Here is a 23,919-nt window from a genome sequence, read left to right on the forward strand (position 1 = left end):
AGTACAGCTATCTCTTTGAAATAATTATTTTGTTTCCTTTGGATATATACCCAGACGTGAGGTTGCTGGATCGCATAATAGTACTATTTTTTTTAATATATAAATTTACTTATTAGAGACTGCATTGGGTCTTCGTTGCTGCACACGGGCGTTCTCTAGTTGCCGCAAGCAGGGGCTACTCTTTATCGTGGTGCGCCCGGGCTTCTCATTGTGGTGGCTTATCTTGTTGCAGAGCATGGCCTCTAGGCATGCGGGCTTCAGTAGTTGGGGCTTGTGGACTCTAGAGCGCAGGCTCAGTAGTCGTGGCACACGGGCTTAGCTGCTCCACGGCATGTGGGATCTTCCCAGACCAGGGATCAAACCCGTGTTCCGTGTATTGGCAGGCGGATTCTTAACCACTGTGCCACCAGGGAAGTCCCAGTAGTACTATTTTTAATTTCTTGAGGAACACCAATACTATTTTCCATAGATCATCTTAACCATTTTTAATTGTACAGTTCAGTAGTGTTAGGTATATTCACATTGCTTTGCAGCCAGTCTCCATAACTTTTTCATCTTGCAAAACTGAAACTCTATACCCCTTAAACAACTTCCCATTTTCCCTTCCCCCAAGCCCCTGGCAACTACCTTCTATTTCTATGAGTCTGACTACTTAAAGATCTCACATAAGTGGAATCACACAGTATAGTTACACTTGAACAACATGGATTTGAACTGCATGGGTCAATTTATGGTGGATTTTTTTTCACTAAATATGTACTACAGTATTATACGTACCGCAGTTGGTTGAATCTGCGGATGCAGAACCATGGATACAGAGGGCTGAATATAAAGTTATACACAGATTTTCTGCTGGGGAGGAGATTGGTGCCCCTAACCCCCATGTTGTTCAGGGGTCAACTGTGTTTGTCTTTTTGTTGACAGTTTTATTTCACTTAGCGTAATATCCTGAAGGTTCATCCATATTGTAGCATGTGTCAGAATTTTCTTCCTTTTTAAGGCTGAATAATATTCCATTGTATGTATATAACCACATTTTGTTTATCCATCCATCCATCCACGGATTCTTGGGCTGCCTCCACCTTTTGGCTGGGAAATTGTTTTAAACTGACCTAATCCAGTTTGGTCATGCACACTTCCATAGATTCTGTTTTGAAAGATAATGGTAGCCACAGAAAATGTTTGATATAGGTGCATTAACTACTCCCTCACAACCTTTTTACTAGGTTATAATGAAAATGATTTCTACTATACACATAGGCATTTATTCAGCACATATTTATAAGCAGTCACAAAACATTTCATATAATCAGTCTATAAACTCATTAAAGTTCTAACTCTGGCCTTTTAGGTGTTCCATCAACTTTCATGAAAGATTTCAGAGGCAGCTCCTGTTACCCTTACAATTAGCATCAGGCAACTAGAAATTCTGAACCAGTGATTCTCAAAATGTGGTCTCTTGGACCAGCAGCACAGTACTGTTCACGGATCTGTGCTTAAACTCCCTGAAGTTGAGAACCTCTGCTGTAAAACGATTAGCTCTGGGTACCTCCCTAAAGATAAAGGTATGGCTTCAACTGGTTCTTATACCCTCTTTGTGAAAGAGTAGGAATGTCTCTTATTTTAGCCAATTCATATCTCTTAATTTCACCAATGATAGTTCATTTCTAACTTAACCATGCAATTTAACTAGCCACAAATTTCACCAGTTAAAATTCTAATTTGCTAGTTAACAAAATCTCAGAGATGGATCAGTCCTTATCAAGGTATGGATAATATTGTAGAAGCCCGTACAGCAGCTACCTCTGGAGCATGGGCTTCCTGACTACCTTATTAGAATGCTAGCCAAGCACCTGTGCATTCCTGATTGGGACATTAGAGGCACCTGGACTATAAACAAACACACAAGTAGCACACTGTATATGCTGAAAATAAAATACAGACATTATAACAGAAGGGAACAAAAGAGAGAGGGTTCGTGTGTGCGTGTGTGTATGTGTGAAGAGAGAGAGGAAAAGAGACCGAGTGTGATGAGCACCGTTAATGGCCGAGAGAAAGAAGTTAGGAGAGAAGGGAAGAATGAGAGATTGAAGATACAGTGAGAGTGCAGAGAATGGTGAAGTTGATTTAAAATAGATGATGTAGGGAATGGGTGAGGGTGCTGACTAGAGACTTGGAGAATTTTCAGGAATTAAGAACCCAACTATGGGGCTTCCCTGGTGGCGCAGTGGTTGAGAGTCCGCCTGCCGATGCAGGGAACACGGGTTCGTGCCCCGGTCCGGGAGGATCCCACATGCCGCGGAGCGGCTGGGCCCGTGAGCCATGGCCGCTGAGCCTGCGCGTCCGGAGCCTGTGCTCCGCAACAGGAGAAGCCACAACAGTGAGAGGCCCGCGTACCGCAAAAAAAAAAAAAAAAAAAAAAAAAAGAACCCCACTATTGTGTTTCCTCCTAAATAAGGAGAAATTGATAAGATTGTCTGAAATACATTTTTAGAACGTGGATCTTAGAAAATTATTTAAAACCTGCTACTATACATCTGTTCATTGTTATCGCCCCTTGTGGTACAGTTGCCATAGTTGATGAAATTATTCCTTCAGCGTAAATGGGTTTTGTAAAATGTAGCTGAAGAGTGCCATCTTCTGGTACTATGAGGTATGTACAAGCAAAGGGGGTTGTGTGGTAGAATCATAGTGAAATAAAGCCTTTGATGTTTTGCGCTGAGTATTGTAAAGTTGAACATTCTTTATAGTTTCTGTGTCTTTTTAGTTAGAATATCAGATTACTGACAGTGATTATAGTTTGTGTGTATGGCCGAGCCTAAAAACAAGACAAAACAAAAACAAAACAGTATGTGGCCAGCCATCCTTTTCATAAAAGCATGTGGGAAATTTGCTTTTGGTTTGTGATAGAAGCCGCAAGTTGAAGAGCCTGTTCTTTGTGACTACCTCTTTGATGCAGGCTTGGCTTGGCGCCTTTGCTCAAAACAGGAATCTGATTCTTGTAGCTGAATACCAGACTTGTCTTCACTGTTTCACAGCTTGCTAATAAGATACTGGTTTGTCCCTTTTTTTAAAAAATGTTTTAAATATTATGGAAAAGCATTCATTTTATCCTCAATGAGGTTTTAAAATCAAAACCTCTATGTTCTTTATGGTGGTTATTTAATAAACATTTATTAGACGCTTAAATATCAACCTCTGTGCTATGTGCTAAAGGGAAGCGGAGATTCAGAGATGACTAAGACCATGTCTGTGCCTTCAAATCATCTTACTTTGTATTAGGGAAGATAATGTGAACGTAAATGATGTTAGATTTGGGAATACAAGAAAAGAAGGGAGGAGAATATTGGCTCAGGAAGGAAATAATACAGCCTCAGGATTATTCACTGGAAGACAGGTGTGGTAGAAAGGGCCATGTTTAAATCTTGACCTTGGGCAGAGTTGCAGATAGAATGTGCTTTAGGATGCAGGAGCCAAAGATCAGGACAGTTAAAGTGGATAGCTCTATTAGTCCTATTCCAGGAGTTGTTCATAATAGCATGCCCTATTTCTGGATAAAAACCCAGACTACACTTCATTTATTCATCCATCCAGCAAGTGCTTTTTATACGATTTGAGTATATGCAAAATCCCAAGGAAACAAATGTGAAAGTCCTGACCCCACTTTGAGTTGCTTGTACAAAGGGAATGAGTGTGATCAGGGCCCCTAAGCAGGAGCACTGGGGACAGGCATCTGACCCCACCACTATTAAACCTGCTCTGCATGTTGCTCTCCAAGATGAGTAATCCTGGTTCTTTTACTTCAGTGGTTAAAAGCACAGGCTCTGGAGGCAGACTATCTGGGTTCAGCCAGCACCACCACTAACCTGCTCTGCAAGTTTCTTAACCTCATGACCTCTCTTGCCTCAGTTTCTTTAACAATAAAATGGAAATAATGATAATACCTCTTTCATAGGGAGGTTGTGAGGATCAAAGAGAAATACATAAAAAGTTCTTAGAACAATGTTGACATATAGAAAACAATATAACAAACACCTGTGTGCCTACTATCTTCATAACAGACCTTAACCTTTTGCCATATTTGCTTCATTTTTTAAAAAAATTTATTTTATTTATTTATTTTTGGCTGAGCTGGGTCTTCGTTGCTGCGCGCGGGCTTTCTCTAGTTGCCGCGAGCAGGGGCTACTCTTCATTGCGGTGCGCGGGCTTATCATTGCGGTGGCTTCTCTTGTGGCAGAGCGCAGGCTCAGTAGTTGTGGCACACGGGCTTAGTTGCTCTGCGGCATGTGGGATCTTCCCCGACCAAGGCTCGAACCCGTGTCCCCTGCATTGGCAGGCGGATTCTTAACCAGTGTGCCACCAGGGAAGCCCCTACTTCATTTTTAAAAAGAAAAAACACGGCAGTGCAGTTAAGCTCTCTTTACCCTCCCTGGTATTCTCCTTCCTCCTCCCCAGTGATAAACACCATCTTGAATTTGGTGTGAGTTCTTACCATCATGTTTTCATACTTTCACTAATTGTTTATGGGTACATAAACAATATATAGTATTGCTTTGCATGTTTCTAAACTTTAATAAATGACACTAAACTGCACATACCAATCTGCAACATTTTCCACTTGATACTATGTTTTCAGCATTTTTCTGTGTTGGTATGCATAGGCTGAGTTCTTTCATTTTAATTACTGTATAGTATTGCATTGTATGAAGATAACACAATTTACTCAGCCATTCTCCTGGTGATGGACATTTATGTTATTAATCATTTTCCACTCTTACAAACAGCACTGCATCCTGGATGGCACCTTGAAGTCCTCCTAGACTATACCTTGGCCTGATATTTTTAGAGGGAAAGATTTTTTGTTACTGATTAATTTTTTTTAATGTTTATTAGTCTTAGATTTTCTATTCTGGTATCACTTTTTATTATTGTTTTAGACGTATTGCTCATTTTAAATGCATTGCCAGAGTTGTTTACATTATTCACTAGCACTACCCTTTCTATCCTGATAATCTTTATTTGTGCATCCTCAGTTTCTCAGTGATCAGTCTTGCTAAAGGTTTATCTCTTTTGTTAAAGTTTTCAAAGAACTAGCTTTTGGCATTGCTGATCTTTTTTTTTCCCATTAATTTTTTTAAAAAAAAATTAATTTATTTATTTAATTATTTTTGGCTGCGTTGGTTTTTGTTGCTGCCTGTGGGCTTTCTCTAGTTGCGGTGAGCGGTGGCTACTCTTCATTGGGGTGCACGGGCTTCTCATTGTGGTGGCTTCTCATTGTGGTGGCTTCTCTTGTTGCAAAGCATGGGCTCTAGGCACGCAGGCTTCAGTAGTTGTGGTGCACGGGCTTAGCTGTGGCATGTGGGATCTTCCCGAACCAGGGATTGAACCCGTGTCCCCTGCATTGGCAGGCGGATTCTTAACCACTGTGCCACCAGGGAAGTCCCTCCCATTAATTTCTGCTGTTTCATCTCTTCCTACTCCTCCCCTCTCCCCCTCACTCTCCCCCTCCTCCTCCTTCTTCTTCTGGAGGTTGGTTTATTCTCTTATTGTTATTATTGTGATTTTTTAAAACATCTTTTGTTGAATGTTTACTATTTATTTCAGTCTTTTATTTTTTCATCATTGCATTTAAAGCTGTAAATTTTCCTCTTAAGAACTGCTTTAGCCGTATCCCACAAGTTTTCATATGTATACCTTTGTTGTTGTTCAGTTCTAAATATTCTGCATATCCCTTGTGACTTCTCCTTTAACCCAGAAGTTATTTAGAGATGTGCTGTTTTGTTTCCAAACATGTCTGTGTCTATTTTTACATTATTTTTTTTGTTGATTTCTTATTTATTTGTTGTCAGCAAATTGGTCTATGTTATCTAAAATCCTTAGAAACCCTAAACTATACCTACAGGAGGTTTCACTTCTGAGTGAGGCCCAAGAAGTCCCACCACCTTTGCCTCAGTGAAGAAACATGCCAATGAAATCGCTGACCACCTGATACGAAACAGATGGTTCTGCATTTCCTAAAAATCCCCAGAGGTTGACCTGGGCAAGAAAGTATTGAGCATCTCCCCGTGTAGTCCCTCACAAACTTGAGTCCAGGAACTAGATTGCTCTGCTCCTCCTATGAAGATGAAACCTAATATTCTTGGTTACAACCCAGTCTAAAGGAGAAAGGTGGCATGGTCAAGGGCTCACCCAGGAGCTTCTGCTAGTGATAGCTGAAGGGCAACATAGGTATTGGTATTTAACTCTACACGTGGGCAGGACTCTTGATCTTATCTGGGCTATCCTTATCCTCAGAGCAAACTGTGGCAAGTGTTGGAAGGGGGACCCGGTGGGCAGGTCTGAGGAGCCTGTGCTGGCCTTTCCAAGTATTGAATAATTACCAGAGCCCACTGTGCTTTGGTTATTTGCTTGGGATCATGAAAAATTTATGCCCCCAAAGTGAAGGGCTCAAGAAATTATCCTCAGCCCCTGTCCCACACAAGAGGAAGCCCAATCATTGGAAGCCCAGTCATTGCAACCCTCTAATAGGTTGCATTGTCCCAAGAGCCAGAAGTGGGCAAGATTGATCTATGAGCAGCATAATGTCATCAGACTAAGAGAACCAGGCAGACAGGGAAAATTCTGAGAAAGAGCAAACAAAAGGTAATTGCAGAAACCAGAAAAGAACAAGAAGATCTAAAGCAGAGAATAGGAGATGAAGATTAGAGGAATTCTCTCAGTTACAGAAACATAGCCAATGTAATTAAGACTTTGCATTCTTCTCTAGTTTTTTAATTTTATCATTAGTTTTAGCTTTAGTTTCTGATATTTAAAAAAAATTTTTTTAAATAAATGTATTTATTTATTTTTGGCTGCATTGTGTCTTTGTTGCTAAGAGTGGGCTTTCTCTACTTGCGGCGAGTGGGACCTACTCTTTGTTGCAGTGTGCGGCCTTCTCATTGCAGTGGCTTCTCTTGTTGCAGAGTACGGGCTCTAGGTGCATGGGCTTCACTAGTTGTGGCACGTGGGCTCAGTAGTTGTGGCGCACGGGCTTAGTCGCGCCACAGCATGTGGGATCTTCCCGGACCAGGGATCGAACCCGTGTCCCCTGCTTTGGCAGGCGGATTCTTAACCTCTTCGCCACCGGGCAAGTCCCTAAATTGTTTTTATTATTATTTTTTATTTCCCAGTTGCTTAACATTTCATTTTAGGCTCTCTCTTTGACTCAAGAATTAAAAGAATATTTAAAATTTTCCAGATAGATTTTTTGTTAATTTCAAATTTTTATCATATTGTGATTGGAGCATACTGCTTCTGCCATATCTACTTAGTGGAATGTATGGAGGTTTTGGTGTAATTTTGTAAATGTTCCACGGGCTTTTGAAAAGGTCTGTTTGTTCTCAGGGCAATTAGATCTACCTTATTAGATTATTGAGTTCTTCTGTATCTTTTTTTGTAAACTTTTTTATCTGTCATAGACTAAGAAAAGCGATTTAGGGTCTCCTACTTCTAATGCCTTTCTGTTTATTTCTTTTTCTATTTCTTATAGATTTCACTGAATCAATTTTGATGTTACTTTATTCTTAATAGAAATTCATGACTGTAGTATTGTAATATCTTCATTGTGGATTATATGTTTTAGCATTATAAAGAGCTTTTCTTTTTTGCCTTTTTAATGCTCCCCCCCCACACCTCCCAAAATTCAACCTCATCTGGTATAACATTGTGGCTTAACTTTTCTCTTTTCATTTGGCTGGTATACCTGTACCATCTTTTATTTTCAACTTTTTTGACATTGTTTTCTAAAGATATTTTTCTTATAATAGGTAAGCTTATCCCATTGACATTTATAGATATGTCTTAGTTCTGTATCACATTTTATAACCTACTTTGTTTTTAAGGATTCATTTGGTTTGTATCTTTCTCTAGAGGGTGTATATTTCTGTGTTTTACACGTGTTCCTTTTGATAATTTAGGAAGGTTTGTGTTCAGATTTTAGCTCTTCTAGTGGTTAGCCTTATACTATAACTTTTAAAAGTATACTTTATCCTTTATTGCTTTAGACCATATCTATTTATTCCCCACTACAAGCAATGACAAAATTATTATACTTCCATCCATCCCATCTCCTTTACTCCATCTAATTTTAATTATTATTAGTTCTTCAACTAGTCATCTCTATACTTTTGAATATACTTCTGTCTCTGTTATTTGATTTATAAGATATAAATATTATCTTTTTTATAAATTTATTTATTTATTTTTGGCTGTGTTGGGTCTTCGTTGCTGCGCGCGGGCTTTCTCTAGTTGCGGCGAGTGGGGGCTACTCTTCGTTGTGGTGCGCGGGCTTCTCATTGCGGTGGCTTCTCTTGTTGCGGAGCATGGGCTCTAGTTGTGCAGGCTTCACTAGTTTTGGCTCCTGGGCTTCAGTAGCTGTGGCTCGTGGGCTCTAGAGCACAGGCTCAGTAGTTGTGGTGCACGAGCTTAGTTGCTCCGCAGCATGTGGGATCTTCCCAGACCAGGGTTCAAACCCGTGTCCCGTGAATTGGCAGGCAGATTCTTAACCACTCTGCCACCAGGGAAGCCCAATATTATCTTTTCACCTTGGATATTAAAGATAAGGAAATCAGGGACTTCCCTGGTGGTCCAGTGGTAAATAATCCACCTTCCAGTGCAGTGGACGCAGGTTCGATCCCTGGTCGAGGAACTAAGATCCCACATGCCACAGGCAACTAAGCCCGCATGCCACAACTACTGAGCTCGTGTGCCTCAACGAGAGAGACCCCGTGCCACAGACTACCGAGCCCATGTGCTCTGGAACCCGCGTGCCACAACTAGAGAGAAGCCGGACATTGCAACTAGAGAGAAACCCGAGCAGACCACGTGCCGTGACAAAAAGATCCTGCATGCCTCAACAAAGATTCCATGTGCCTCAACTAAGACCCAACTCAACCAAAAAAAAGGGGGCGGGGGGATAAATAAATAAAATAAACATTTAAAAAATAATAAAGGTAAGGAAATCAACATCCTTTTGCCATCTCTCATCTTCCATCTCTCCTTCTTGGTTCTTGTTAATTTTATTACTTTTACTGGTATAATTTATAATATTAACATTCTGAACAATATATAGTAGTGATTAAGAGAAGGAGCTCTGGAACCAGCCTGCCTAGGTTGGAATCTTGGCTTTATCATTTTGTAGCTTGAGCAAGTTACTTAATAGCTATTTCTGTTTCCTTATTTTTACAATGGCTATAACAATAGGTTCTACCTCACAGGGCTATTGTCATAATAAAAGTACAGCACTGGAACAGTGCCTGACACATGGTAAGTATCTAGTAACTACCATATACTATATTAACAATTATTATGAAATAGATTTCCACAGTTGTTTTCATCCCAGTCCTACATTTCAACTGGCTTACATGTTCAGTTTCTCTGTTCATCTCTTGGTTGCCTAAAATTCATTCTCTAATAGTTCTTCAAGAGTTGCTAATGGGAATTCTATCTTCTGATCCTTACATGTTCAAAAACATTTAACACCTTTTACCTGTAAGAAAGTTTGGCTATGGAGAATAAAAAGAGCTATTTTGAGCATTTATTGAAATCACAGGTGATCTATCCTCATTAAACCATTATAGCTCATAATAATGCTATAAATCAAGTAGTAGGTACATCCCCTTTTACAAATGAGAAAATTAGGACACAGGCAGGTCACACTTCCTTTCTCAGACTTTGCTGGCATTGCACCACTGTTATCTACCTTTGAATGTGACTATGGAGAAATCTGAGGCCAATCTGATTTATTTCCCCTTAAAAGTGTCTTGATCTTTTTGCCTGGATGTTCAAAGAATTATTTATTTTTGAAGTCCAGTAAAATTCAATGGGATATGTCACAGGGGTCATTCTGTGTCAGTTTCCTTGGGACAGTGTGTATCCTTTCAATCTGTAGATTAAAGACTTCTCTCACTTACATGAAGTTCTCTTGAATTCTACTTTGATTATTTTTTCTTTTCTACGTGTTCTATTCTCCCTCCCGTGGACATGCTGGATATCCTTTGTCTTCTATATCTATAATTTTATCTCAAATTCTTTTTAGTTCTTTTTAAATTTCCATTTCATTTTGCTCACTTTTTCAACCTAGCCCTCATAAGTCTTACTATGTTGTTATTTTTGTCTGCCCCCCCTTTTTTCCCCATTCATAATGTGACTTTAATTTCTTCGATTTTTTTCTTTTTCTTAATTTTTGAGTTCTGCTTGCTTATTTTACATTTACTTCTTTTGTCTCTCATTATGTCTTCTGCTTTGAGACATTATTTTAAACTGTTTCATTAAGTCCTTTGAATTCATAACAGTATGTTTGGTGTGCTTCATGGCAGTATTTTTCTGGAAAATTTCTTTATTTGACATGTCCTTTTCCTATTCCTTTCCTCCTTTTCCTTGTACATTTGCTGTATAGATCTCCTGCTTGTTTCTTTTGAGTATTACTCATTACTGAATGGAAGGAGTTCTTCAACCACTATTTGCAAGAATCAACTGGGACAGTGAAATGAGCAAGTGGTGAAACTTCTGTGGCCCAGAGTTTGTGTGGGGGGGGGGGTAAAAGAGAAGAAAAGATGAGATGGAGACACTCACACAGATTGGTTTAGGCTATCTCCCCAGCAACTACAGAGATGCTCATAATATAGTCTCTCCCAATGCTTAGTTTATTTACAGACTGCCTCCAACATAGATAACATTTTTAAGGATTTTATCAATCAGCACTGCCTTGCCCCGCTACTTTACAATGCCAGATAGAGTCCTTGGAAGTTCCCACAGCTTGTGCCCCTTAAACTTTCATTGCAAACCAGAGTGATGGTTCTGTTCCTCTGGTGTACCACCTATTTAGTGCTCCGCCAACTTTGTCTGAGAAGTGAGGTCACAGCAGGTATTTAATCTCAGCATCCTTCTGTACTCTGCTGTAATTTTCACTGTATTTTGCAGGCCATCCTCATTTATTGTGCCTTAGGGTTACACTGATACCTTATTTTGTCAAAGCGTTTGGTTTCCTTTTTTTTTTTCGGCTGTGCCACTTGACTTGTAGGATCGTAGTTCCTTGACCAGGGATTGAACCCAGGCCCTCGGCAGTGAGAGCTAAGAGTCCTAACTGCTGCACTGCCAGGGAATTTCCATCTTTTTCTTTTTTGGGGGCAATATCAAAGATGACAAGATGACAGACGTGACTTAATTTTGTTATTTTAAAATATTTTGGTATTTAAAACTTTATTTTTTATTTTAAAATTGAGCCGTTTTTAAAAATTGAATGCCTACCTTCTCACAGAGAGTAGGTACCATACCACCTCAGGCCGCCACGCTAAGTGGGAAAAACAGTTTCAAAATTCTATGCACACCCTAGTCACAACAAGATCTCTCATCATTATATAGCTAGTAAGGAGCAGAGCTTGTATTCAAATCCAAGTCTGTCCCGATCCAAAGCCTGAATTCTTTTCATCATAGGACTTTCTCTTAAAGAATATAGATATCTCTTTATGGTGTCTTTAATATGTTTTTTCTTTTTTAATTTTAATTTTCTTGGTGTATAGTTGATTTACAATGTGTTAGTTTCAGGTGTACAGCAAAGTGATTCAGTTATACATATACATATATTCTTTTTTAGATTGTTTGCTCTTAAAGGTTATCATAGAATATTGAGTAGCGTTCCCTGTGCTATATACAGTATGTCCTTGTTGGTTATCTATCTTATATATAGTAGTGTGTGTGTGTTCATCCCAAACTCCTGATTTATCCCTCCCCCCTCTGTCCCCTTTGGTAATCATAAGTTTGTTTTTGATATCTGTAAGACTGTTTCTGTTTTATAAATAAGTTCATTTGTATCTTTTTTTTGGATTCCACATGTAAGTGATATCATATGACATTTGTCTTTCTCTTACTGACTTACTTCACTTAGTATGATAATCTCTAGGTCCATCCATGTTGCTGCAAATGGCATTATTTCATTATTTTTTATGGCTGAGTAATATTCCATTATATATATGCCACATCTTCTTTATTCATTCCTCTGTCGATGGACATTTAGGTTGCTTCCATGTCTTGGATATTGTAAATAGTGCTGCAGTGAACACTGGGGTGCATGTATCTTTTCAGATTATGGTTTTCTCCGGATATGTGCCCAGGAGTGGGATTGCTGGATCGTATGATAATTCTATTTTTAGTTTTTTAAGGAACCTCCATACTGTTCTCCATCGTGGCTGTATCAATTTACATTCCCACCAACAGTGCCGGAGGGTTCCCTCTTCTCCACACCCTCTCCAGCAGTTATTGTTTGTAGATTTTTTGATGTTGGCCATTCTGACTGGTGTGAGGTGATATCTCATTGTAGTGTTGATTTGCAGTTCTCTGATGATTAGTGATGTTGAGCATTCTTTCATGTGTTTGTTGGCAGTCTGTATATCTTCTTTGGGGAAATGTCTGTTTAGATCTTCTGCCCATTTTTTGATTGGGTTGTTTTTTTTGACATAGAGCTGCATGAGCTGTTTGTATATTTTGGAGATTAATCCTTTGTCAATTGCTTAATTTGAAAATATTTTAATGTTTCTTCTTAAGAACATTTTTCTATTAACTACTTTTCTATTTCCTGGTTTTTAGTGTGACAAGTACAAGACTGGAGTTATTGATGGGCCCGCATGTAATAGCCTTTGTGTCACAGAAACTCTTTACTTTGGAAAATGCTTATCAACCAAGCCCAACAATCAGGTATGGACATTATGAATAAACAGTCCAGATTTATGGTGCTCTCTGATTTTACCTTAAACTAAATTAAAGCATTGTTAAGAGCATTCTTGAACTAGAACTTTAGGACATTTTAAATACTTCAATTGTGCATGCGTTGATTCACTCATCCAACAGATGTTTATAAATCCCCTATTCCCAGCATGTTCCAGACACTGTTTTAGTTATTAGGAAAATAGTGGTGATTAAGATAGATAAGATAACTTCCCTGTGAGTCACATTATTCCAGAGGGATGGGGAACATAAACAGTTGATAGATAAATAAATAAGCAAGGAAATTACAGAACGTAGTGTGTTTTATATAGGTTGTACACAGGGTGGGTTGATGAAAAATGTAGGGGATGGTGAGGGTAGAAATATGCTTTAGAAGAGGTGAACAGGGAGGACCTTTCTAAGATAAAATTTGAGCTCATACCTGAATGAAGAATTAAACTAGAGGTATGGGCAGAGGACAGGATGAGCTAAATCACAAAAGAAGAACTATAAATAGCTGATAAGCATAATGAAAAAAAAGTTCTACCTCACCTATCATCAAAGAAATATAAATTAAAACAATAGGACACCATTGTGCTAGAAGAAAATACAACAAAACATCAAAACCGGGACTTCTCTGGTGGCGCAGTGGTTAAGAATCCGCCTGCCAATGCAGGGGACACAGGTTCAGTCCCTGGTCCAAGAAGATCCCACGTGCCGTGGAGCAACTAAGCCTGTGCGCTACAACTACTGAGCCTGCGCTCTAGAGCCCATGAGCCACAACTACTGAGCCCGCATGCCGCAACTACTGAAGCCCGCGCGCCTAGAGCCTGTGCTCCGCAACAAGAGAAGCCACCACAATGCGAAGCCCGCGCACCACAACGAAGGGTAGCCCCCGCTTGCTGTAACTAAAGAAAGCCCGTGCGCAGCAATGAAGACCCAATGCAGCCTAAATAAATAAAATTTATTTTTTAAAAAATAAACTTGATAGCTTCCATCACTAGTTATTAATAGATTCTAGAACAGATCTCTAAGCAATTTCTTAAGTAGCACGATATCCTAAGGTAAAAGCAAGTGCAATCAACCTTCTAGCACTTTCTTTTTAAATCTTTTTAAAAACACTTCCTAGGGAAGTGTTCCCTAGGAAGTGGCACAGTGGTTAAGAATCCGCCTGCCAATGCAGGGGACATGGGTTTGAGCCCTGGTCCGGGAAGATCCCGCATGCCACGGAGCAGCTAAGCCCATGTGCCACAGCTACTGAGCCTGTACTCTAGAGCCCGCAAGCCACAACTACTGAGCCTACGTGCCACAACTACTGAAGCCTGCATGCCTAGAGCCCATGCTCTGCAACAAGAGAAGCCACCGCAATAAGAAGCCCGCGCACCACAATGAAGAGTAGCCCCTGCTCGCTGCAACTAGAGAAAGCCCGCGTGCAGCAATGAAGACCCAGCACAGCCAAAAATAAATAAAATAAATGTTTTTAAAAAATGAAGCAAATATGGCAAAAGGTTAAGGTCTGTTGTGAAGATAGTAGGTACACAGGTGTTTGTTATATTGTTTTCTATATGTCAACATTGTTCTAAGAACTTTTCATGTATTTCTCTTTGATCCTCACAACCTCCCTATGAAAGAGGTATTATCATTATTTCCATTTTATTGTTAAAGAAACTGAGGCAAGAGAGGTCACAAGGTTAAGAAACTTGCAGAGCAGGTTTGCACTGCAACGAAGAGTTGCCCCCACTTGCTGCAACTAGAGAAAACCTGCATGCAGCAACGAAGACCCAATGCAGCCAAAAATAAATAAATAAAATAAATAAATTTATAAAGAAAAAACAATCAACACTGGTTATCCTTGGGCAGTGGAATATTGCATGATTTTTATGTTCATCTTTTTTCTTCAAATTATTTCTAAATTTCCAATATAAATACTCATTCATTTTATAGAAATTTAAAATAGATTTTAAGTCTACACTACTAGCCATGTTTAAGAGGATTTCTGAAATAAAGTCCAATATTTGAGTATCTACTATGTGCTAGGTACTGCTTAAGGCATTGGGAGAGACCATGGGGAATAAGACAGACAAAGCCTCTGGCCTCATATGCCTTGTGTTTCATGTGAAAGAGGACAGATGATAAAAGAGTCGATAAAGAAATAAGATCATTTCAAGGACTTCCTCGTGGTGCAGTGGTTAGGAATCTGCCTGCCAATGCAGGGGACACGGGTTTGATCCCTGGTCCGGGAAGATCCCACATGCCACGGAGCAACTAAGCCCGTGCACCACAGCTACTGAGCCTGCACTCTAGAGCCCACGAGCCACAACTACTGAAGCCCGCGCGCCTAGAGCCCATTCTCTGCCACAAGAGAAGCCACTGCAATGAGAAGCCAGTGCACTGCAACGAAGAGTAGCCCCTGCTCGCTGCAACTAGAGAAAGCCCGCGCATAGCAACAAAGACCCAACGCAGCCAATAGATAAATAAATAAATAAATAAGTAAGTAAAAATTTAAAAAAGATATAAGATCATTTCAGACATTGGTAAGGGCTGTGAAGAAAATAAAATGGGGTCATGGGTTAGAGAGTGACCTGTGATGGAAGAGGGATCTATTTTAGGTAGGGGGTTGGGGAAGGCCTCCCTAAAGTGACATCTGGGCTGAGACTTGAATGATGTGAAGGAACCAGCCGTATGAAGATAGGTGAGAGTGCATTCCAGGCAAAACCAACAGCAAATGAAGGAGGTCATGAAACAGGAATAATGCTGATAGGTTCAAGGAACATAGAGAAGACACATGTAGATGGGATATAGAGACCCAGGGAGTAAGTGGTAAAGATCAGGTTGGAGAAGCAGGCCAGCTCATAAGAAGCCTAGCAGACAATGAAAAGGGCTTTGGACTTTTTTCTGATTGAATTAGAGGGTTTGACGCAGAGGAGTGATTAATATTATTACCAATTAATATGGTCATATTTGGTTTTTATATATAAGCATGACTAGACTGCCTGGGTTAATATGTTGGCTTTGCCACTATTGTATTCCCTTCATCATGCTGCTTCACTTCTTTCTGCTTCAGTTTTTCTATCAGTTAAATCAGGATAATAATAGTATCTACTGCATAAGGTTGTTATAGGGAGTAAGATAAATTAGTAGACTGTAGCACAGAGTAAAGCACCATATAATGTTAGTTTGATAAATAGCTAGATAGTTAATAGTGACTAATTCTGGGAATTAGAGAAATGGGTGTAGAACTTTTCCTTTTATCTTTCTGTGTAATTTGACTTTTAAAAAATTATATTTACATCTATAAACATATTAGAAATATGAAAGATCTCAAATAAACAATCAAACTTTACAACATAAGGAATTATAAAATGAAGAGCAAACTAAACCCAAACCTAGCAGAAGGAAGGAAATACTATGGATTACAGCAGAGATAAAGGAAATAGAGAATAGAAAAACAATAATAAAGAAATAATAATAAAGAAAATCAATGAAACCAAAAGTTGGTTCTTTGAAAAGGTCAACAAAATTTGACAAACCTTTAGCTAGATGAACTGAGAAACAGGGAAGACTCAAATAACTAAAATCAGAAATGAAGCGGGGACATTACTATCAGTTCTACATAAATAAAAAAGATTATATGAGAGTACAGTGAACAATTGTACACCAACAAATTGGATAATCTAGATGAAATGGGCAAATTCCTAGAAACACAAAACCTACTAAGAAATAGAAAATCTGCATAGACCTATAACTAGTAAGGAGACTGAATTGGTAATCAGGCCTTCCAACAAGAAAAGCCCTGCACGTGTGGGCTTCACTGGTAAATTCTACCAAACATTTAAAGAAGAGCTAGCACCAGTCCTTCTTTTTTTTGGCTGCGCCATGAGGCATGTAGGATCCTAGTTCCCCAAACAAGGATCAAATCCATGCCCCCTGCAGTGGAAGCTCGGAGTCCCAACCACTGGCCAGTGGACCACCAGGGAAGTCCCACATTAATCCTTATTAACTTTTGCTGGTTCAACATATGAAAATTGAGCACTGTAATACACCAAATAAACAGAATGAAGGAGAAAAAAAGGATCATCGCAATTGATGCAGAAAAGGCGTTTGACAAAATTCATGATAAAAACACACAGCAAACTAGGAATAGAAGGCAACTACCTCAACATACTAAAAACACTTATGTGAAAAACCCACAGTTAACATCATACTTAATAGTGAAAGACTGAAAGCTTTTCATCTAAGAACAAGGCAAGGATGCCCACTTTCACCACTTCTATTCAACATAGTACTGGAAGTTCTGGCCAGATCAATTAAACAAAGAAATAAAAGGTATTCAAATGGGAAAAGAAAAAGAAAAAGTAAAATTATCTCTGTTGACAGAGGATATGATCTTATTTGTAGAAAAACCTAAAGATTCCACAAAAAAATCATTAGAACTAATAAATGAATTCAAAGTCCACACACAAAAATCAATTGCATTTCTATACACTAACAATGAACAATCCAGAAAAGAAATTAAGAAAACCATTGCATTTATAATTGCATCAAGAAGAATACTTAGGAACTAACTTAACCAAGGAGGTGAAAGACTTGTACAGTGAAAACTTCAAAACATTGCTGAAAGAAATTAAAGACATAAACAAATGTAATCACATCCCATGTTCATAGATTGGAAGACAATATTTTTAAGATGTTAATGTTACCCAGCGTGATCAAGATTCAGTGCAATCCTGAGCAAAATCCCAAAGACAATTTTTTGCAGAAATAGAAAAAGTCCTAAAATTCATATGCAATCTCAAGGGACCCTAAATAGCCAAAACAATCCTGAAAAAAATACCAGAAAGCTGGAGGACTCACTTCCTGATTTCAAATCTTACTATAAAGCTGCAGTAATCAAACAATGTGGTAGTGGAATAAGGACGGATATATAGACTAATGGAATAGAACAGAGAGCCCTCACATATATGGTCAAATGATTCTTTTTTTTTTTTTTTTTTGGCTGCATTGGGTCTTTGTTGCTGCGCACAGGCTTTTTCTAGTTGCAGCGAGTAGGGGCTACTCTTCATTGCGGTGCATGAGCTTCTCATTGCAGTAGCTTCTCTTGTTGCGGAGCTCGGACTGTAGGCATGCAGGCTTCAGTAGTTGCAGCACACGGGCTCAGTAGTTGTGGCTCGTGAGCTTAGTTGCTCCGCGGCATGTGGGATCTTCCCGGACCAGGGATCGAACCCGTGTCCCCTGCATTGGCAGGCAGATTCTTAACCACTGTGCCACCAGGGCAGTCCCTCAAATGATTTTTGACAAGGGTGCTAAGACCATTCAATAGGAAAAGGACTGTCTTTTCAACAGATGGTACTGGGAAAGCTGGATATACACATGCAAAAGAATGAAGGTGGACCCTTACCTAACACCATTCTCAAAATTTAAGTCAAAATGGATCAAAGATCTAATGGTAAGAACTAAAACTATAAAACTCTTAGGGACTCCCCTGGTGGCGCAGTGGTTAAGACTCTGTGCTCCCAATGCAGAACTAAAACTATAAAACTCTTAGGGACTCCCCTGGTGGCGCAGTGGTTAAGACTCTGTGCTCCCAATGCAGGGGGCCCGGGTTCGATCCCTGGTCAGGGAACTAGATCCCACATGCATGCTGCAACTAAGGAGCCCTCCTACCGCAACTAAGACCTGGCACAACCAGATAAATAAATAAATAAATATTTTGAAAAATAAAAAATAAATAAAACTCTTAGATGAAAACATAGGGCAAAAGCTTCGTGACATTGGGTTTGGCAATTATTTCTTGCATATGACTCCAAAGCCACAGGCAACAAAAGAAAAAATAGACAAATTGTACTTCATGAAAATTTTTAAATATTGTGCATCAAAAGACAATATCAGTAGAATTAAAAAGAAGCTCACAGAATGGGAGGAAATATTTGCAAATCATATATCTGATAAGGGATTAATATATAGAATATATAGAGGGCTCCTAAAACTCAACAACAAAAAAACAAACAGCCGGATTCATTCTCGAAAAAAGGTATACAGATGTGCAATAAGTGCATGAAAAGATGCTCAGCATCACTGGTCATTAGGGAAATGAAAATCAAAACCACAATTAGGGAATTGTTTGGCAGTACAGTGGTTAGGACTTTGCACTTTCACTGCCGACGCGTGGGTTCGATACATGGTCGGAGAACTAAGAAAAAAAAAGCACACGGTGAGATACCACCTCACACCCATCAGGATGGCTACTATCAAAAAAACCAGAAAAAAAAGAAAAAAAAAGAAAAAAAAAAAAAACCAGAAAAGAAGGATTGCTACGTGTCCTTGGAATCATTTTCTGGTTGTATAGAGAGTGTGAAATATCGACAAGTGGTAAAACAACGCAGGACAAGCATTGCTCAGTAAAATAAAACTCTGTGAGTTTATTCTGGAAAAAAAAAAGAAAATAACAAGTGTTGGCAATAAGGCAGAAAAACTGAAACCCACTGTTGGTGGGAATGTAAAATGGTGTAGCCGCTGAGAAAAACAGGTTGGCAGTTCCTCAAAAAATTAAAAGTAGCATGACCCTATGATTCAGAAATTCCACTTCTGGGTATATATGTAAAAGAATTGAAATCAGGATCTCGAAGAGATATTTGTATATCCATGTTCATAATATTCACAATAGCTAAAACATGGAAGCAACCCAAGTGTCAATCAGTGGATGAAAGGAAATGCAAAATGTGGGATATTCCTACAATGTAATAGTATTCAGCTTTAAAAAGGAAGGAAATTGTGATACATGCTACAATGTGGATAAACCTTCAGGACATTATGAAATAAGCCAGTCACAAAAGGACAGATTCTGTATGATTCCACTTATATGAGATACTTAGACTGAGTAGTCAAAATCATAAAGACAGAAAGTGGACTGGTGATGAGCTGGGGGCAGGGGGAAGAAGGGGAACAGGGAGTAGAGAGTTTCAATTTTACAAAATGAAAAGAGTTCTGGAGACAGATGGTGGTGATGGTAGCACAACCTCATGAATCTAATACCACTGAACTGTATGTTAAAAATAGTTAAGATGGTAAATTTTCTATTTTTGATATTTTACAATTTAATAAATGGAAAATAATAAAACTGATGACCATGGTCAAAAATATACATATATATTTAGATATGCAATACTTTTATAATTTAAAAAAATTAAGGAAAAAAGCTTTGAAGTATGATTTCAAATTTGCAATTCAGGAAGTCAGCTCAATCTCGGTTTTGTTGCTTGTGTGTTTTTTTAAGAGGAGGACACTAAAAATATCGTGGTAGATTAGAGTTTTCTACTCTGCCTAAAGCATAACTTGTCATTCTTTTCACAGATGTATTTAGGGATTTGGGATAATCTACCAGGTGTTGTGAAATGTCAAATGGAACAAGCACTTCATCTTGATTTTGGAACTGAATTGGAACCAAGGAAAGAAATAGTGCTATTTGATAAGCCAACTAGGGGAACTACTGTACAGAAATTCAAAGAAATGGTCTACAGTCTCTTTAAAGTAAGTATATGCATTCACATGTTGCTAGTGTGAAGTGGTACTCTTCTGGAAGCTGGCAGGACCTCATTCTAAGCCATAAAAATGTTGGTATTCTTTGACCTATATCAGGGACTCTATCTTGAGGAAATAATTCAAAGAAAAAAATGTATGGAGGGTGTTTAACATTACTATCACTAAAAATGTCCAGATGTGAGAGTTCATTAAGTAGATGGGCTGCTCTATAGCTTGACATTAAAACTGATACACATTTTTTAAAAAGGTGAAATAGAATTAGTAGACTGATTCCAATTTTTTTTTTTTTTTTTTTTTTTTTTTTGCGGTACGCGGGCCTCTCACTGTTGGGGCCTCTCCCGTTGCGGAGCACAGGCTCTGGACGCGCAGACTAGCGGCCATGGCTCACGGGCGCAGCAGCTCCGCGGCATGTGGGATCTTCCCAGACCGGGGCACGAACCCGTGTCCCCTGCATCGGCAGGCAGACTCTCAACCACTGCACCACCAGGGAAGCCCGCAAATTATTTTTTTAATTTAAAGAAATACTCAGAGATTAAATAGAAGTATGAAAATATTGGGAATTCCCTGGGTCCAGTGGTTAGGACTCCGCACTTTCACTGCCAAGGGTGCGGGTTCGAGAACGGGTCGGGGAACTTCCGCAAGCCACGTGGCATGGCCAAAAAACAATGAAAATAATTACACTTTTGGAAAGAATCTTTTTCTCATTTTTATTGCTCTTATATTTTAACTCAAAATCTTTCTTTTCTTTGAACAGTTTACAGTTTTAGACTGTTTTATGCCAGAGAGTCTCCACAGGGAAATACTTGTAGCATTCATTATTGGAACACCTTGAATAAAATAATTAATATAATAACAATTACAAAATAGGAGAAAATAATTTGTAGTTGACCCGTTAACTTTGGATATGGGCAAATTACACTGCAATTTTGCAAGTAAGTGTATGAATAAGACAAAGATTAATTAATGGCTTGGTTAACTGTATTTATCTACAAGGTCTAAGGAGGCTATGGGCGTTAAGGTGGCTATTTCTTAATATACTTAGCAAAGTGGGTTTCACCTCAAGTACATAAAACATAGTTCTGACTCACTTAGCAAACATAAATATTTGGAAAGGTATTAAGTCTCCTATGGGTATCCAGTAGCAAGATTATTACTTAGCATGGTAATTATCCCTGTAAAGGAAGTTAGTATGTTACATATGAGATTGTTTTTCATTGCTTCTGTATAATTAGTCAAATTCTTATCTTTACAGGCAAAGTTGGGTGACCAAGGCAACCTCTCTGAACTGGTTAATCTCATCTTGACAGTGGCTGATGGAGACAAAGATGGCCAGGTTTCCTTGGGAGAAGCAAAGTCAGCATGGGCACTTCTTCAATTAAATGAATTTCTTCTCATGGTAATACTTCAAGATAAAGAACATACCCCCAAATTAATGGGATTCTGTGGTGATCTCTATGTGATGGAAAGTGTTGAATATACCTCTCTTTATGGAATAAGCCTTCCATGGGTCATTGAACTTTTTATTCCATCTGGGTTCAGAAGAAGCATGGATCAGTTGTTCACACCATCATGGCCTAGAAAGGCTAAAATAGCCATAGGACTTCTAGAATTTGTGGAAGATGTTTTCCATGGCCCCTATGGAAACTTCCTCATGTGCGATACTAGTGCCAAAAACCTAGGATATAATGATAAGTATGATTTGAAAATGGTGGACATGAGAAAAATTGTGCCAGAGACAAACCTGAAAGAACTTATAAAGGATCGTCACTGTGAGTCTGATTTGGACTGTGTCTATGGCACGGATTGTCGAACTAGCTGTGATCAGAATACAATGAAGTGTACCTCAGAAGTGATCCAACCAAACTTGGCAAAAGCCTGTCAGTTACTCAAAGACTACCTGTTGCGTGGTGCTCCAGTTGAAATTCGTGAAGAATTAGAAAAGCAGCTGTATTCCTGTATTGCTCTCAAAGTCACAGCAAATCAAATGGAAATGGAACATTCTTTGATACTAAATAACCTAAAAACATTACTGTGGAAGAAAATTTCCTACACAAACGACTCTTAGTTCATTTGGACATTGTGACCATTTTAAGAAACTTAGCACTTCAAAAGAAAAATCTTGAACATTTTTTTCTAAATGGCTTGATTCAAATCCTTGCCAGTTATCACATAACTCCTTTCCCTGATCCTAAGGAAGCCATCATCTTAAAATACATGTTGATTGCTGAAGTAATGGCAGGAGGTATAGGATCAAAAGGTCCAAAAATATTCATTCCTGCCCTTTTAGAAACGCTGGTACATTTCCTAGTACATTCACTGTGTAACTATTTTGACTAATGACTTAAAAATGCTGTGAAAAGCCTCATTCCATAAACATCAACGGTCAGAGTATTTTGTAGATTTGTTAGCCAAAATATCAGTGCTGGAAATTGTGTTTGCATTGAAGCTGCTGTTTAAAAAAGAAAATTTATAAATTTACTAATGTCTCAGCATGGTAAAGTTTGCACATTAACAGAAATTAAGACTGCAAACCAGGTAAATTAAAATTACTCCTTTATAAACAGATGTTGGGTTAATAGCATGGTTTCTTATAAATACACTTAACTCATTTAGACATCACATTTTATGTGGCTTCAGAAAGTTTTGAGTGGCTCTTACCCACTGAAAACCCATCAGAAACATTCTACTTGGCAATATATAATTGCCAATTTTAGAGGCTGAATATGGATGAGTTCATCATCCTAGATTTAAGGGTCTGTATCTTAGTATCAGCCAGCCAACTGGTCTTCAAAACTCGTATCTTTAGGCCACAAACCTAACACAGGTACACATATCCTGAATCTGAGCTATGGGAAAGTGGGACATTAAGAGCAGGACTCTGAAATCATAAACAACTTCCTATTAATAATTTTCCATTTTCAAACAAACAGTATTCCCTATTGGCCAAAGGACTGTTTCTCAAGAGGCATGTAAATATATCCATCTCTTTTTCTCATGTAAACTCGATATACAAGGGTTAGTATTTGCTCCTCTCTTTTGTGTTTATTCAGATCTGGCCTTTCAACTCCATAAAACGAAACACCTCTTATAATTAAAGAACCAGCATTTTCGGGCTTCCCTGGTGGCGCAGTGGTTGAGAGTCCACCTGCCGATGCAGGGGACGCGGGTTCGTGACCCAGTCCAGGAAGGTCCCACATGCCGCGGAGCAGCTGGGCCCGTGAGCCATGGCCGCTGAGCCTGCGCGTCCGGAGCCTGTGCTCCGCAACGAGAGAGGCCACAACAGTGAGAGGCCCGCGTACCGCAAAAATAAATAATAAATAAAATTTAAAAAGAACCAGTATTTTCTGCTCAAAGGTTTCACCTGGATAAATGTGTTAAAATTATATGACCTTCATTGGAGAGCTCTCTCTCAAGAACTAAAGCCATGGAGTAGCATCAGTTTCACTTACTTTAAAATTGTTAACTTTGAAGGTACTTTTTCTTCCAACTCATCATGTGGTTACAATAAATGAATGGAAGAAATATTTCTAGGGGAAGGTTTGTCTGTTGCTTGCCAGACTTTTTAAGGACAGCTGCACATCATACAATTCAAGGGATAACTCCTGTCAGGAAGAACAGATGCCCAAGGTATGAACTTTGAGG

General features: G+C 38.9%; 1 protein-coding gene across 1 annotated transcript in view; it reads left to right on the forward strand.

The window, feature by feature from the left end:
* DIPK1A (divergent protein kinase domain 1A) overlaps positions 1 to 22,840 on the forward strand; it is a 119,777-nt gene extending 96,937 nt beyond the window's left edge. Inside the window, exons 3-5 of the mRNA XM_060139569.1 lie at positions 12,622 to 12,729; positions 20,089 to 20,265; positions 21,530 to 22,840. Of these exons, the coding sequence (XP_059995552.1) occupies positions 12,622 to 12,729; positions 20,089 to 20,265; positions 21,530 to 22,342 (1,098 nt within the window). The 3' untranslated portion in view covers positions 22,343 to 22,840. The remainder of the gene's footprint in view (positions 1 to 12,621; positions 12,730 to 20,088; positions 20,266 to 21,529) is intronic.
* Positions 22,841 to 23,919: the final 1,079 nt, after the last annotated feature.

The sequence above is a fragment of the Lagenorhynchus albirostris genome, chromosome 2 (genome assembly GCF_949774975.1).
Source record: "Lagenorhynchus albirostris chromosome 2, mLagAlb1.1, whole genome shotgun sequence".
NCBI lineage: Eukaryota > Metazoa > Chordata > Mammalia > Artiodactyla > Delphinidae > Lagenorhynchus > Lagenorhynchus albirostris.